This window comes from Macadamia integrifolia, unplaced genomic scaffold, assembly GCF_013358625.1.
Source record: "Macadamia integrifolia cultivar HAES 741 unplaced genomic scaffold, SCU_Mint_v3 scaffold_218A, whole genome shotgun sequence".
NCBI classification, from domain to species: domain Eukaryota; kingdom Viridiplantae; phylum Streptophyta; class Magnoliopsida; order Proteales; family Proteaceae; genus Macadamia; species Macadamia integrifolia.
In genome coordinates, this window is record NW_024870647.1 from 119,118 (window position 1) to 136,314 (window position 17,197).

At 35.0% G+C, this 17,197-nt stretch overlaps 1 protein-coding gene across 1 annotated transcript; it reads left to right on the forward strand.

Moving 5' to 3' along the window:
* The first annotated feature begins 2,370 nt into the window (after window positions 1-2,370).
* On the forward strand, window positions 2,371-5,047 carry LOC122071407 (cationic peroxidase 1-like). The gene is made up of 3 exons (XM_042635751.1): window positions 2,371-2,736; window positions 2,856-3,047; window positions 4,260-5,047. Exons 1-3 carry the CDS (start codon window positions 2,515-2,517, stop codon window positions 4,809-4,811), a joined length of 966 nt encoding a protein of 321 aa, XP_042491685.1. The 5' UTR covers window positions 2,371-2,514; the 3' UTR covers window positions 4,812-5,047.
* The last annotated feature ends 12,150 nt before the right edge of the window (window positions 5,048-17,197 follow it).

Below are 17,197 nucleotides of genomic sequence, written 5' to 3' on the forward strand. Positions count from 1 at the left end.
TGCAAGTAGGGATTGTAGTAGCCATTAGTGGTGTAAAAAATCGTCACTAAAGTATAAATCTACCATTATCTTTTAATTAAAAAAAAAAAAACAGGCATTTAATGGGGATTTTGAGGGGGGGGGGGGACCAACATGTAGAGCTTTTAGTGGTGGTTAAGAAAATCCCACAACTAAAGATGACTTTTTCTATTATACTTTTTTTGGAGAGAGGGTTGAATACACCACAAGCTCTAGGTATACTAGTGGGCAATAGACATAAGCTCCCACTAGGATACCTATGGTGTGACTAAGACGTGCTATCCTAGCAGGAATGGTGTGACATGGGGATAGCCTTGGTAAGGGTATTTTGACTAGAAAAGGGGAGAGAGGCAGCCCGCACTAAGCTCAGCCTTAATCTCCTCAATTTTTAATTAAAGAAAGAGGACTAAATTCCGAGTACAAGTTATAAGGGTATATCTTCATTTATAGTAAAAAGACAAAAATCTCATTGTGGTAATAACAATTTTAAGTAAAGAACACTTAGTGGGTGTACTGCCCCAAAGAGGGGGTTCCATTGAATATTTTTCCTTTTATTGTTAAGTAGTGCGAAATCTTTGTCAACCGCGTGATTATTAATTAATCATTGTTATGTAGCAAATACCAGCAAGTCAAAAAGAATTAGGGAATAGTGCATTATGGATTTATTATTGATTAATCTATCACATCAATTGGACAAACCCTTTATATAATAAGGGTCGCATTTACTTTCTTGTCAAACTAGTCATTTTGCTTTATATTCTTTAACAATCTTTTACTTATACAAGTTTCAGATAGGATTCAGAGAACAAACTAGCTGTTCAAAATCTCAATGGCTTTATGAGTGCCTAAGAATACTTTTATCAGCCACATGACAGCTCCATTCATGCTTGAACTTTGTGAAAATGTTGTCGATGGATGACTATTCATGTGGTAACCTTCGGAATGAAGCATTACCATGGCACAGAAATATTTTAAGGGAGGCAGTGAGTGGCAGTGAACATTTGACAGCTAAGGTGCATGCTAGGGCCCTCTCAGCCGTTAGATCCTCACTGCGGCATAGGTAGGTCATAATTAGGTGTACTCTTATTGCTTAGAGTTAATTAAACCCCTTTAGCCTCAACATTTCCAAAGAAAAAGGGGTTTTCTACAGATTTTTTTTTGGTGGAGGGAAGTAAATCCTATTCAACCTTTTAGTTATATTTGGAATTTCATTTGCCTCCCAAAGAATGAAGAAAACTAAATATAATTTGAATTTTAGAGGAAGGTACCTCTCAAATATCAATTCCATTTCAACCTTCCTATTATAATTAGATATAAACCTCCCCAGATTATATGATGAAAAAAAAAAAGTATTGAGGCTGCAAGTCGGACCCTTTTCAAAGGTTTGAAGTAGGCATTGGACTAGACATGGAGTGTGAAAGAAATCTGAAGTCAGATTATATGATGACAAAAAAAAAGTATTGAGTCCGCTAGTCGGACCCTTTTCAAAGGTTTGAAGTAGGCAATGGACTAAGGGTGGAGTGTGAAAGAAATCTGTAATGATTCTGATAACTTACATAACATTCTTCTAAACATCAACACTAGCTTATGAAGCAGTATTCCTCTATTTTTAAATACCGATAAACCCTTTTTTTTTTTTTAACTCACTTTTGTCTCGGGCAATCTAACAACCTATTGCTTTTGCTTAAAGGTATTGCTTACAATGTCATGGAACAAAAAAATCAACATCTAAAATTCTAGTACTAATAGTGATGTACAAAGTTATCATTTTAACAAATTTTCTTTTCTCTAGAAAAAGATAGCAACTTCTGAGAGTAGTTCCAGTTCACATATGAGAATGTACGAGAATGATTCTAATCCATGGATATAAAATCATTTTTCTCTCTCTTCATTTAATAGATTCCATATCCATGGATCAGGAGTGTACGAGAACATTCTCGTACCTGAACCTGATCCATTCACCCCCGCCCACAAATTTGGAATTAGGGTGGTTCAGTCAAAGCTTGTGGAATTTGCCAAACAGGCCTTAAAAGCCAAGTTATTTTAGTTTAGTGACACAACTACCCCACCATGTGCAGGCCACCACCACCATATATAGTAAAGTGAAAAAGGACGAACCCATTACGCATTTTAATTTTAGGTCTTTCAATTTAAATATATAGGCAGCGACCGATTTAGTTGACATAAGAAGATGCTTCAATCGTTCACACTCTTCACATTTCAGCAACCCATAAAATTACCCAAATGCCATTCTTAACCTCCACTTAGTTGAAGAGCTGCGAGGCCATCCTCTCATGAAATGATAGTCCATGTAAGTGGGAAACCAAAGTTGATCTCTCTCTGTCTCTCTCCTCGTGTCACACACACTGGTTTGTTAATTGTGAAGCATTAACAATGGACATGTATAAATAGAGAGAGTCTTGAGGCAGTGGTTTGCACCTAAATCCCATCTTCTATCTTCTTCATTCTCTGAGAGAGTAGTGAAGAGAGTAACCAATGGCTTCTTATTCCTCCTCATTTATTAGAACCATCACTATCTGTGTGTTTGTGGTCCTGGTTGTTGGGATGGCCTCTGCTCAGCTATCATCTACTTATTATAACAGTTCATGTCCCAACGCCCTCTCAACCATCAAGTCTGCGGTCAATTCTGCAGTGGCCAATGAACGTCGAATGGGCGCTTCCCTTCTTCGTCTACATTTCCATGATTGCTTTGTCAATGCAAGTTCTCTCTCTCTCTCATTTTGACTTTCACTAGCAAGAAATCTGTATTTGTATTTACACAAGTGCGGAATATATTATTGACAACAACTGTGTCTGTGTATCTGTATGTCCCACAGGGTTGCGATGCATCTATTCTGTTGGACGACACAGCAAACTTCACCGGAGAGAAGACGGCAAAACCGAATAACGGATCAGTCCGAGGATTCGATGTGATCGACACCATCAAATCCAAAGTTGAGAGCATCTGCCCTGGTGTTGTCTCCTGTGCTGATATTGTTGCCGTTGCTGCTCGTGACTCTGTTGCCGCTGTAAGTCCCTGACGACCATGTTGAGACAAAATTTAGCTGCTGCCCAGTTGCAGTCAAGTAGTCCTGTGGCACCCAGAGAAATAGAATATAAAAAAGTATTTTGGAAAATAGCATAACTTAGGAAGGTTTTTGTCATCCTAAAAAGAAGTGAATTATTCCATTTCTTTGGCATCAACAGGGGTTGCAGCTACTTGGCTATAACCTGGATAGCAGTCAAATTTGTTTTGACCAGCCATAGCCCATACTAGGGATGTCAATTCTAGGTTTGCACCATTAGCCCCACAGTCACTCGATCGCCTAAAAGCTCGACTCAGCCCGCCACTTTAAGATCCCTTTTAAGACCCCTATCATGGCTTGAATAGTGATATCTGGATCGAAGGTTGGTACCTGACTAATGCCTAGCTATGAGAACTGATTATTTAAACAGACTAGTCATGGAGTGGGGTCTTAAAGTAGGGAGACCGATTAGGCTTGACCATAATCGGCCCAAACCGACTGATTGTAAGGGCATTAATCAATTTGGTTCCAGTGTAGATTGTTTGATTTGGTTCGATGCAAGATTTTTTAGGTAAAATCAAAACAGAATCATATGATAAACAATTTCATACAATAAAATCGAAACCATTTATAAATAGTTTCGGTTTAAACGGTTTTCTTATGTTCCTAATTTTTTTTTTCCAAATAACTTCTTAATTAACCTCAAAATTTTTAAGTGAAATAGATGTAAATTTTAACATTAAATTGAATTGTTATATTGTTATATGCTTTTTTTTTAATAGTTGTTTTATGTAAACTTAAATTTTTTTTTTATTGAAATGTATATAAACTTAACATTGAATGACTTAAACTTACTATGTATAAGTTAATCGCTTTAACGGTCTACTTAAATGATTTACTAACGGTTTAAATTTTAAAATCAAAACCAAATCAAATTATAAAAGGTTTCAATTTTAAAATCAAAACCGAATCATTTATTAAAATGTTTTATGATTTCAATGTAAACGACTCAATTCTATTTCAGTTAAACCATTTCAGGTTCGAATTCACATTCTCAACTGATTGACACCCATAGCAGCTAGGACATATTTATATTATTGGAATAGATTCTAAAGCGAGAAAATAGAGAAGAATGCATACAGTTATTTTTACTTTCCCACTCTCTTTTATACTTATGATGCAAAGTTAATTAATTACTACCTTTTGGCATTGCAGTTGGGTGGCCCTTCCTGGACTGTTCAGCTAGGAAGAAGAGATTCAACCACAGCAAATTTAAGCACTGCAAACAGTGACATACCTGCACCGACCTTGAATCTTAGTGGGCTCATCTCTGCCTTCTCCAATAAAGGTTTAACTGCTAAGGAAATGGTGGCTCTCTCAGGATCTCACACCATAGGCCAAGCTAGGTGCACAAATTTCAGAGCTCGCATCTACAATGAGACCAACATAAATACATCCTTTGCATCATCGCTGAAGTCGAATTGCCCGAGCAACGGCAGTGACAACAATCTCTCCCCCCTTGACGCCATAAGCCCAACTAGCTTTGATAATGCTTATTACAAGGACCTGGTGAGCAAGAAGGGGTTGTTACACTCCGATCAACAGCTCTACAATGGTGGCTCCACAGATTCTCAAGTTACTACCTACAGTAGAAGCTCCTCCAGTTTCTTAACTGATTTTGCAAATGCGATGGTGAAGATGGGAAACCTCAGTCCACTCACGGGGACTAACGGGCAGATCAGAACCAATTGTAGGAAGACCAACTAATACCGATCAGCCCTTCTTGTCCAGCTTTACCTTTCCTTCTTTTTCCTAATCTTATGGTCTTTGTAACTTTTTTCCCCCTTGGTTGTATTACAAGAGTCCAAATCCTCTCCAATACGCTGGACGTCCAACCTGACATCTAGGGCTCGGAGTATCCCAGTACACACCCCTTAATAAAAATAAGAATTTATTAGGCTGGAATTCTAGTTATAAGCATACTAGAGACCCATTTTGTTGTTGAGATGCAGAGAACAGGAAATATAAGATATAGGAAAAGTATCTCTGCTACGTCTAGACTTTTTTTTTTTTTTTTTTTTTTTTTTAAATGAATAAAAAAAAACTGTGTTTGGGTGTAGGCTCAGAGACCCCTTGCACATATGATACAAAATAAGGAAAAGTTGTTACATCCATGACTATAGTGGGCTTCTTCAAAAATCTATCTTAAACCATCTAATTTGGATGAGAATGAGGTGGCTCAACATCCATTGCCCAAAGGAGGGAAAGCACCCTTAGCCAAGAAAATCCTAGGTTCCTGTCCTCAAGGTTTTCCATAGCTATAGACACAACAAAATTTCACCACAGGAAGGGTATTGACAACGTGAAAGGAATCTTCAGAATCTCATCCGAAAATCTCAATTCTGACAATATATATATATATATATAAATATATACACACACACATGTATGTACACCGGATTGCATTTTTCAGAATTGCAATTATCCATTGCAAGGAATTTACTTTGTACAGGTAATTGCTCAATACCCAAGTAGATTCCAAGTTGATATGACAAGTGCTTTTGGGTGCTTATGCATGCGAATTGTCTTAATCCCAAATCTCTCGAATCATTAAACACATAAGGATTTACTTGTTACTACATAATTTACCTTTCTTCTTCTTTAAATCCCTTGTTTCACTCCGATAGTATCATAGATCGAGATGGATGTAGAGGAAATGAACGCATTTCATATATATATATATTTTTTTTTTTAAATGATCATTTTTTCCTGATATCATTAAGCACCCTAACCTTTTCGAAATTGAGCAAAACTTCTAAGATAAGTGCATTTTTATTATGTTAAATTCAAATCCAGATTTTGATCAAAGACCACACCGCAAATATATACTATAACTATGATTTAAAGTGACAGCCAACAATTATGCTTTCACTAAACATTCTAAAAAATGATCAGAAGTGGAAGATCTTACACCAAGTTACTTAATTTTCCTTCCCGTGCTTTGTGAAAAAATTAATTATGAAAATGAATTTCAAACCAGAAAGAAAACGAAATTTCTCATCCTTGTTTTATAGGGATTGAAGGTTAGTATTTTCTGTTCTTTCTTGTTCCGGCTGGGGTTGAACCTGAGTTTGTCTGCTGAATGAGGTTAAGAACGGGAATCCAAAAACGAGTGTTATGTTTTGATGGTGAAATCGCAGGTGTTATTTGTAACGTACCGGCCCCATTAATCTTACACAATATTATCCTCTTTGGCGCATGAGTCTCAAGGCTTAAAAAAGTGTTATACCATGTTAAGGAGACTAAAGGTTATTAACTAGGCCAGTATTCTTTGTGGAAACACCTCATCGATCTCCCAGGCTGGTCTGGTACTTGCCATATTCTTGGGTACCACAATTTCTCCCCTTTCAGCACAGCATCCTCGTTGTGGTCCCACACGCTGTCGGGGTCTACTCTGATACCATTTGTATCGCCCGGCCCTATTAACCTTGCACAATATTGTCCTCTTTAGCCTATGGCCCTTAAGGCTTTAAAACGCGTTGTGCCATGTTAAGGAGGCTAGAGGTTATTAACTAGCTCAGTAATCTCTCCCTCAACGATGTAGGACTAAAGTTTGCGCACCCTCACCGATCTCCCAAACTCCTTGGTACTTGCAGTATTCTTGGTGGGGGCACCTCACCGATCTCCCAAGCAGGTTTGATACTTGGTTTATTCTTGGGGTTGAACCTGAGTTTGTCTACTGAACGAGGTTAAGAATAAGAATTCAAAATCGAGTGTTTCATTTTGATGGTGAAACCGCAGGTGTTATTGCCAATCTTCTACAACCTATTTCTCCAATCTAGATTATTGTGAGGACCGTTTTTGGAGATTTTAATATGACATTAAGATGCTACGGACATGGCACTAGACTGGCTATCAATCAATTCTATCTGATCTGGGATGAATTTAACTTAAACAATAATTACGAAGCTGAAACTCTTTGTTGGGTCTATAAAGACAATGATTGTATGATGTTCACCATGACGTTCTGTGTGGTTGGTCCCAACTGAGAATCCAAGTTTACTTGTATAGGTTTGAATCTGATCTGCAATAGAAAATCTTACTTGTTTCGATTTGAATCTGATCTGTGTTTAAAAATTTTACTTATTTAAGTTTGAATTTGATCTGTGTCTGTGTGAAAATTTTACTTATTTAGGTTTGAATTTGATCTATGCCTGTGAAGAAATAAGGATTAGGATGCTTTGATTTTTTATTTCTATTTAATATTAGGATACTTTGATTTAAAATTTGCTTAAGAATTATATGATCGTTTCTATTGTGAACTATAGAATTCATTCTTTTCATCCTCTCTCTCGTCCAATATCTCCTTCAGTCGATCAGGAAAAATAAATGATTGTTAAGGATAGTTCTCCATGTACTATCACAGATACTAGTGTCTCTCAGTCCAACTGTGTAATCAACTTATGTGCAGTTTATTAGTTTGTTACGATTCATTTCTTGACATCTGTAACAATATATATATATATATATATATATGTAATCGTTCATTATCAATAGATTAACGAAGAGACTACAAGTCTTACGTGGTATCAGACAGTTCTGTGCTTTGAACTGGAAGTTGTTCAAAATGAATTTCAAACTAGAAAAAAAAATGAAATTGCTTATCCTTGTTCTATTAAATGGGATTGGAGGTTATTATTTTCTGTTTCATTTTTCTTCCAATTTTTTTTTTTTCATTTTTCTTTTCACACTTTGCATTCCTCTTCTCAAATGTCGTATGCCGAACCAAACCCACTCCCTCCCTTTCCTTTTGAACAACTTCTAGTTACGACTGGGGTAGAACCTGACTTTGTCTGTCGAATGAGGTTTAGCACAGAAATCCAAAATCGAGTGTTCGATTTTGATGGTAAAACCGTAAGTGTTATCACCAACCTTCTATAATATATTTCTCCAATTCAAATTATTGTGAGGGCAGTTTTTGGGATTTTAATATGACCTTAAGATGCTATGGGCTCAGCACTAGACTAGCCATCAGTCGATTCTATCTGATCAGGGATGAACTTCGCTTAGACAATAATAATTAAGAAGTTAAAGCTCTTTATTGGGTCTATGAGAACAACGATCATATGATATTCACCATGACATTCTGTGTGATTTATCCTAAATGAGAATCCAAATTTACTTGTTTAGATTTGAATCTGATCTATGTCTGAAAATTTTACTTGTTTAAGTTTGAATCTGATCTGTGTTTGAAAAAATTTACTTATTTGCGTTTGAATTTGATCTGTGCTTGTGTGAAAAATTACTTGTTTAGGTTTGAATTTGATCTGTGCTTGTGAAGAAATGAGGATTATGATGCTTTTATTTTTTTATTTATGTTTAAGATTAAGATGCTTTGATTTAAAATTTACTTAAGAATTATATATGATCACTTCTATTGTGAACTATGAAATTCATTCCTTTCACCTTCTCTCTCTTCTAATATCTCCTTCATTCAATCAGAAAAATTAATGATTATTAAGGATAGCTCCCCATGTATTGTCATAGATATTAGTGTCTCTCAATCCAACTTTGTAACTAACTCATATGTAATTAATTAGTTTGTTACGATTCCTTTCTTGACATTTGTAATATTATGTATATATGTAATCGTTCATCATCAATAGAATAACGAAGATAATACAAGTCTTATGTGGTATCAAATGATTCTATGCTCTGAACTGGAAGTTGTTCAAAATGAATTTCAAACTAGGAAGAAAATGTAATTGCTCATCCTTGTTCTATAAAATGGGATTGGAGGTTAATATTTTCTATTCCATCTTTCGTCCAGTTTTTTTTCTTTCATTTACCTTTTCATTCTCTACATTCCTTTCTTCTCAAATTTCCTACACCAAACCGAGACCACCCCCTCGCTATTCTTTTGAAAAACTTCCAGCTCTGACTAGGGTTTAACTTGAGTTTGTCGGTTAGACGAGGTTAAGAATGGGAATCCAAAACTGAGTGTTCCATTTTGATGGTGAAACTGCAAGTGTTATTTTCAATCATCTACAATCTATTTCTCCAATCTGGATTATTGTGAGGATCATTTTTTAAGATTTTAATATGACATTAATAATTATCCAAAAAAATATGACATTTAGATGCTCCGGGCACAGCACCAAACAGGCCATAAGCCGATTCTATCTGATCAATAATCTGAAAGTTGAAGCTCTTTATTGGGTCTATGAGGACAACGATCGCATGATGTTCACCATGACGTTCTGTGTGGTTGGTCCCAACTAAGATTCTAAATTTACATGTTTAGGTTTAAATCTGATCTATATCTGAAAATTTTAATTTTTTACATTTGAATCTGATCTGTGTTTGAAAATTTTACTTATTTAGGTTTGAATTTAATCTGTTTTTGTGAAGAAATGAGGATTAGGATTTTTTTTTTATGTTTAAGATTATGATGCTTTGATTTGAAATTTACTTAAGAATTATATGATCGCTTTGTCGTGAACTATGCAATTCATTCTTTTCATCTTCTCTCTCTTCCAATATCTCCTTTGGTCAATCGAAAAAAATTAATCGTTGTTAATGATAACTCTCCATGTAGTGTCATAGATATATTAGTGTTTTTCAATCCAACTATATAACTAACCCATGTGCAATTAATTAGTTTGTTACGATTTCTTTTTTAACATTTGTAATACTATATATATGTAATCGGTCATCATCTATAGATTAACAAAAATATTACAAGTCTTATATGGTATTAGACGGTTCTATGCTATGAACTGGAAGTTGTTCAAAATGAATTGTAAACCAAGAAGAAAATAAAATTGTTCATCCTTGTTCTATAAAATGGAATTGGAGGTTATTATTTTTTGTTACATCTTTCTTCCAATTTTTTTTCTTTCCTTCTCTTTTTCACTCTTTACATTTCTTTCTTCTCAAATTTCGTACGTTGAACCGAACCCACCCCCTCGCTATCCTTTTGAAAAAGATTCAGCTTCGGCTGGGGTCCAACCTGAGTTTGACTGCCGGACGAGGTTAAGAACGGGAATCCAAAACCGAGTGTTCCATTTTAATGGTGAAACTGTAGGTATTATTGCCAATCTTCTACAACTTATTTCTCCAATCTGAATTATTATGAGGACTATTTTTTAGGATTTTAATAATTAACAAAAAAAAATATAACATTAAGATGCTATAGGCTTGGCACTAGACTAGCCATCAGTCGATTCTATCGAATCTGGGATGAACTTCGTTTAAACAATAATCAGGAAGCTGAAGCTCTTTGTTGGGTTTATAAAGACAATGATCGTATTACGTTCACCATGACGTTCCATGTGGTTAGTCCAAACTGATAATCCAAATTTACTTGTTTAAGTTTGAATCTGATCTGTGTCTGAAAATTTTACTTGTTTAGGTTTAAATCTGATCTTTGTTTGAAAAAATTTACTTGTTTATGTTTGATTTGAATTGTGCTTGTGAAGAAAGGAGGATTAAGATATTTTTATTATTTTATTTATGTTTAAAATTAGGATGCCTTGATTTGAAATTTACTTAAGAATTATATGATTTCTTCTGTGGTGAACTATGGAATTCATTTTTTTCACCTCCTCTCTCTTCCAATATCTCCTTCAGTTTATCAAGAAAATTAATGATTGTTAAGGATAGCTCTCTATGTAGTAGTGTCTATCAGCCCAACAATATAACCAACCAATGTGTAATTAATTAGTTTGTTGCGACTTTTTTTTTTTTACATCTGTAATACTATATATATGTAATCGTTCATCATCAATAGATTAACGAAAATATTACAAGTCTTAAGTGGTATCAGACGGCTCTATGCTCTGAAGTGCAATTGTTAAAAATTAATTTCAAACCAAGAAGAAAATAAAATTTTTCATCCTTGTTCTATAAAATGGAATTTGAAGTTATTATTTTCTATTCTCCCTCTTTCAGTTTTTTTTTTTTTTTTTTTTTTTTTAATACTGTTTAAGTGGACCAAATAATTCGGTTTAATTCAAATTCGGTCCGAATTATTCGCGTTTTATATTCACTTTTGAAAAAATCGCAAATTTTACCGAATTTTATTTTTAATTCGGATTCGGTCAGAATTTTTGATAAAATTCGGAAAAATTCGGTTCGGCCGAATTGATAACACTGGCTCTGATTGGGGTTGTAATGGTGAAATCGTAGGTGTTATTACCAATCTTCTACAACCTATTTCTCCAATCTGGATTATTGTGAGAATCATTTTTTGAGATTTTAATATAACATTAATAATTATCAAAAAAATTAACTATCCAAAAAATAATGACATTAAAATGCTACAGGCACGGCACTAGACTGGCCATCAGTCGATTCTATCTGATCTGGTATGAATTTCACTTAAACAATAATCAAGAAGCTAAAGCTCTTTGTTGGGTCTATGACCGCATGATGTTCACCATGACGTTCCATGTGATTGGTCCCAACTGAAAATCTAAATTTACTTGTTTATGTTTGAATCTGATCTGTGTGTAAAATTTTACTTGTTTAGGTTTAAATCTAATCTGTGTTTGAAAATTTTACTTAGGGTAATTTACAACACCACCCCCTGGAGAATGCCAATATTAGAGGGACACCCCCTCTATTTCACCAAATTAGATTCAGACCCCTTACCGTCAGTCAATGTAACAAAATATACCAAGAATGCTGACATCAGCAGTTCATTCTTTTTCTAAATACTATTTTACCCCTAAAAATAAGAGAGTACGGAAATTACCCTTAAAAGTTTTAGTCCCCAAATCGATGGAAGAAAAAAAACCTAACACACTATTCACTTCATAACTCACTGAGTTGGAGAAGAAGAACGTCTAAGAAGAAGATCGTCAAATTCCAAGATCTTTATGGGTTCACTGTGGAAGGGAATGTCGACGATTTGCACGTTTTGAACGAGGTGAGAGAGAAGGTGAAGTAGCAGGGCCGTGTGTGGTGGGCTTTGGAGGCAAGCAAATGTGCAAATTGGTATCTGCAACCTCATATTTCTTCCAACAGCTTATCAGGAAGGGAATTCCACCTTTTCTATGTCCTAAGGTTTGGTTTTCATTGTTTGGGGCGGCAAAAAAATTGTCAACTGTACCTGAGAGCTATAATGAAGACTTGATCAATGCCGTCGAGTGGAAAGCCACACCTGCTACACGGCAGATCGATCATGTAAGTAATTGGCTTTCTATTTTATTGCAATTGTAAGCCATTGGGAGAGTCTTATTCGTAGGTCTTGGTTGATATTTTCTGATTTTACAATCTTTGTTTCCTTTTATTTTTGACATTTAATTTTGTGTGATCTCTGCGACTTGTGTATTCGTCTTTCTTTCGAGGGACGGGTAAAACCCATTTGCAGTTGAGAATGGGAGATAAGGCACATTTGAAACAATTACTTTTCTTTCCATTCTGAAGCCAATTTTGTAATCCTTGAGGACAACTAGCTACTTTTAGATCTGTAGGTAGGGAAGGAAGGAAGGAGGGAAAGTGATAAAAGAGATAAGGGTGAATCGAGGGTATTTTTGGTATAATATAATAATGATGTTTTATTCATAAAGGCTAAAGTGTCATTTCACAGCATCAATTAACAGAGACTGACGGCAGGGGGTCCAAGTCTAATTTGGTGAAAGAGAGGGGGTGTCCCTATAATATTGGCATTCTCTAGGGGGTGGCGTTGTAAATTACCCTTTTACTTATTTAAGTTTAAATTTGATTTGTGGCTGTGTGAAAAATTACTTGTTTATATTTGAATTTGATCTGTGCCTGTGAAGAAATAAGGATTATGATGCTTTTATTTTTTTTTTTTTTTATGTTTAAGATTAGGATGCTTTGATTTGAAATTTGCTTAATAATTATATGATCGCTTCTATCATGAACTATGGAATTCATTTCTTTCACCCTCTCTCTCTCTATTCCAATATCTCCTTCAGTCGATGAGGAAAAATTAATGATTATTAAGGATAGCTCTCATGTAGTGTTACAGATATTAGTGTCTCTCAGTCTAACTGTGCAATCAATTCATGTGCAATTATTTAGTTTGTTACAATTCATTTCTTAACATCTGTAATACTATATATATATGTAATCATTCATCATCAATAGATTAACGAAGAGATTACAAATCTTACGTGGTATCAGACGGTTCTGTGCTCTGAATTGGAAGTTGTCTAAAATGAATTTTAAACCAGGAAAAAAATGAAATTGCTCATCCTTGTTCTATAAAATGAGGTTGGAGGTTATAATTTTTCTATTCCATCTTTCTTCTATTTTTTTTTTTTTTTTCCATTTTTCTTTTCACTTTCTGCATTCCTTTCTTCTCAAATGTTGTATGTCGAACGAAACACACCCCCTCGCTATCCTTTTAAACAACTTCCAGTTCCGACTGGGGTTGAACCTGAGTTTGTCTGCCGGACGAGGTTAAGAATGGGAATCCAAAAACGAGTGTTTCATTTTTATGGTAAAACCCCAGGTGTTATTGTCAATTTTCTGCAATCTATTTCAAAGGTGAGTACTCGAATTGTCGAATTGAATCAAGTGCTTGGTTCCTCTCGATTGATGAATATGATGGGCAGCCATGATCGGTTGTTTCTGTTAGAAGAAATATTGATTAAGGTGATATCGAAGTTACCTCTGATGACCCTATTGAGATTCATGTGTGTATGTAAACGATAGCGTTATCTCATCTCTGATGATCCTTATTTCTTTCAACTCCACTTTGATCACCACCAAAAATATATCCAAAGTCATGTTGAGCAATGTGATTTGAATAAGATGATGTTCATTATATATCAATACATCCAAAACACATTTGGAGTGATGCATGTTTCAACATATGCATCAATTTGTAGCTCAATTTCAAGTTTCGTGCATTGAATCTAAGTTGAAGGTGATTTCACTACATCAATTTTGTAAGCTATTGTATTCAACAAGTCTAGTGCCTTAAAAAAGCCAAAAAAAATGGGAACATGTTTTAATCGTGTTTAGAATGTAATACTGGTCGTTAGTTGTTTATTCCTATATTATTGGAAAACAAACCACAAAACACATTTAAAATATAAAAAGCGGAGAATGCTAATTTAAACACATTTTTTGCCACCAGAGAATTATCAACTAAGATCCCACCTAGTACCAACTGTACATGAAACAACCACATAGTCTATGGATGGACATTTCATTATGCCATTTGACAGATGGAGTACCACTTGCTTGCTCAAATGGTGCTGAAATCATATGAATAGATAGACCTCAAGGTCTTCTCCTTACAATGGAAAAAATGGAGTGGCAAAAAAGTAAAATAAAGCATTTAAAAAATTTAAGACTACAGAAAAAGAAAAATTTATATTTTTTTTTTACAAATACGATGCATGACAATCAAAGTTCTGAGAATCGATATCGGATCAGATGAATCAGCCGGAGTGGATTGATCAAAGGATGATTCCAATTCTTGACTGATCTCATATCGATAAATCAGTATGGACTGTCTTGGTATAATGGAAAAATAAATAAATAAATATATTGTATTTTTACTAAATGCAATGGTAAATTCATCCGATACAGGCTGATCCTAAACGATATCAGCTAAGACAGATCCGGATTCGATTCCAGAAAATTAATTACTAAATCCCTCATGACAATCTTCTCCCACCATTGGAATTTGGGGCCCATTACAGAGTCCTGAGTCGCTTGGTTCTTGAACTTCCACATAAGATCTTAAGAAGTTACTGCCTCACCCCCATATGAAATGATGAATTTCATCCATGTTGATGTTTTGCCATGACTCTCATTGGTCCTTAAACTAACGCAGAGGCCACACAATAAGATAGCTATCTCTTATCTATTTTTATTAGGGAAAGCCCTCTGAGCTTAGGTATGTTGTGTCTTCTCCCAAGTATTACTATATTATTTTTTAAAAATAATAAAATTAATATTTAAAAAATAGGTAAAGGAAACTAAAGAAGTATGATTCCTATGCCCAGTCATAGGGGAAAGTAAAATGACTGCCTCGACGCCCTACCTCTCATGAAAAACAGAAATCCCTTGGTTGTTGATGCTTCCATGTATGTTCTCCCATTAGCTCTCGTATGGATGTAAGAGCTACCATAACTTTTAGAGAACCCTCTCCCTCAAAAAAAAAATGTGAGAGGATATAGAGATTTGCATGTCCCATGGCAGGCAGCCATAGTGGGAAGAACCCCATCTTGCATATGGAATCATATCCTTCTTTACTGTCTCATAGCTAATATACCTCTTCAGCATTGCCATAGCTAATATACCTCTTCAGCATTGCTAGAACCCACCAATTGGTCTCTTGAGTCCATCTCCATCTTCGTCTCCGTCTCTACCATAAATAGTCATACGACAATCGTACCAAAGCAAATTCTCTTCGGTTTTACATTAAAATCTATGTTACCAAAGGAAATGGATCCTAAAGCGTGAACAGAAGAAATGGGTCTCTAAAAGAAGTTATATCAATTATTAGGGTTTCACCATTGGGTGGTGCCGGTTACCTTCCTTGGTCTTCCCAGAATAAGAGGAGAGAGAAAATGGTAAGAAAATAATAAATAAATAATCTCAGGCAAACCAATTACAAGGTGAAAAAGAGGGATAATTTGGGTATTTAAAAAAAAAAATAAGGGAGAAGGAGATGTAAAAGTTTAAATATAAGAGAGTATCATAAAAAAATAAAATTCAAGCTATATAGAAGAGTTTTAGTACTACACCAGGGAATAAGTATAAATTTATTAAATTCTGTATCCACCTTCTAAGTTCTAACCCAAAATATATATATATATATATATATCCACCTTGCTACGCTTCTCCCCTCCCCTGCCCTAATTAATTTCCAATTCCATTACGGGCTCTCATGTTCCATATATTTTCATTTTTCTTGGGGGATACGTCAATTCTTAAGAGGTGAGTATTTTCTCAATAATGATTTAGTAAACATTTTTTTTTTTTTTTTTTTCTAACGACGGGTATTCAGGCCTTTGGCCTGACTAATCCTGTAGATCCATACTGACCGCACAACCGCATGAATCGGGTCATATCGAGATTGAATGAGAAAGTAAACATATATATAAAATGCTTAATTTAGTTAATTGGTTCCTGTTGATTGATGAATATGGAGGAGGCAGTGGAGGAGAAGAAGATTAAGAGGTGGAGACATTGCCGTCCAAGACCACCGATGATGACGCGCAGCCATGATCGGATGTTTCTGTTAGAAGATGTTCTGATTAAAGTGCTATCGAAGCTATCGAAGCTATCGGTGAAGACACTCTTGAGATTGAGGTGTGTTTAATTTGTAAGCGATGGTGTTATCTCATCTTGAAGGTTGTCCTGATCTTAGGTCTTTTGAATATTATAATGATCTCCAATTAGTAAAGTTGAGAGGGTTGCTATGCTTTTCATGTTCCCAAGATTCCAAAATGGGTATTTGGATGTTTAAAGATTACGACTATCAGAGTGGTAAATGGAATACAATATTGATCTTAACATCCTAGCCCATAGATACAAATGTCTGGTTGAGTATTATGCACCTAGAGACATAGAGGACACAAAGTTGCTACTTGAGTACCGTGAAACAGGTTTAGCTATTACCATCTCCATCCCACAAGTTACCAAGGGATTTATGCATTATATACTAATGCCAGATGTAATGTTCAGTTTCTACGTGGAGAGTTTGTGCTTTTAAAAAATAATTAACCAGGGTATGTACCCTGCTTTTCTAGCTATTATTATTATTATTATTATTATTATTATTATTTTACACTGGATTTATATATAATGAAGAAATAAACTTTTTTTTTCTGTGCATTTAATTTTGAATGGATTTATTGAATTAAGCATTGCAACAGTCTCAAATTTTCCAACTCTTAATTATTCACTTCCTCCAATTTTAGAATTGGATTTCTTATGAAATTATTGTATCTAACAAATGTTAAAAGTCACCTTGCTGCTAGCTATTGAATGGAAGTAATTACTTCTGTAATATGCGGAGAAAATAATATTGAAGCAAAAGCAAAAGGATATTGGAAGGAGGGTTTTCTTTCTTCCAAATAACAATTATTATAAGTTTTAACCTCTAAAAACTACTCAATCCATTAGGAGAGGTGTCAACCGGTTAGTTTCGCTCGGCC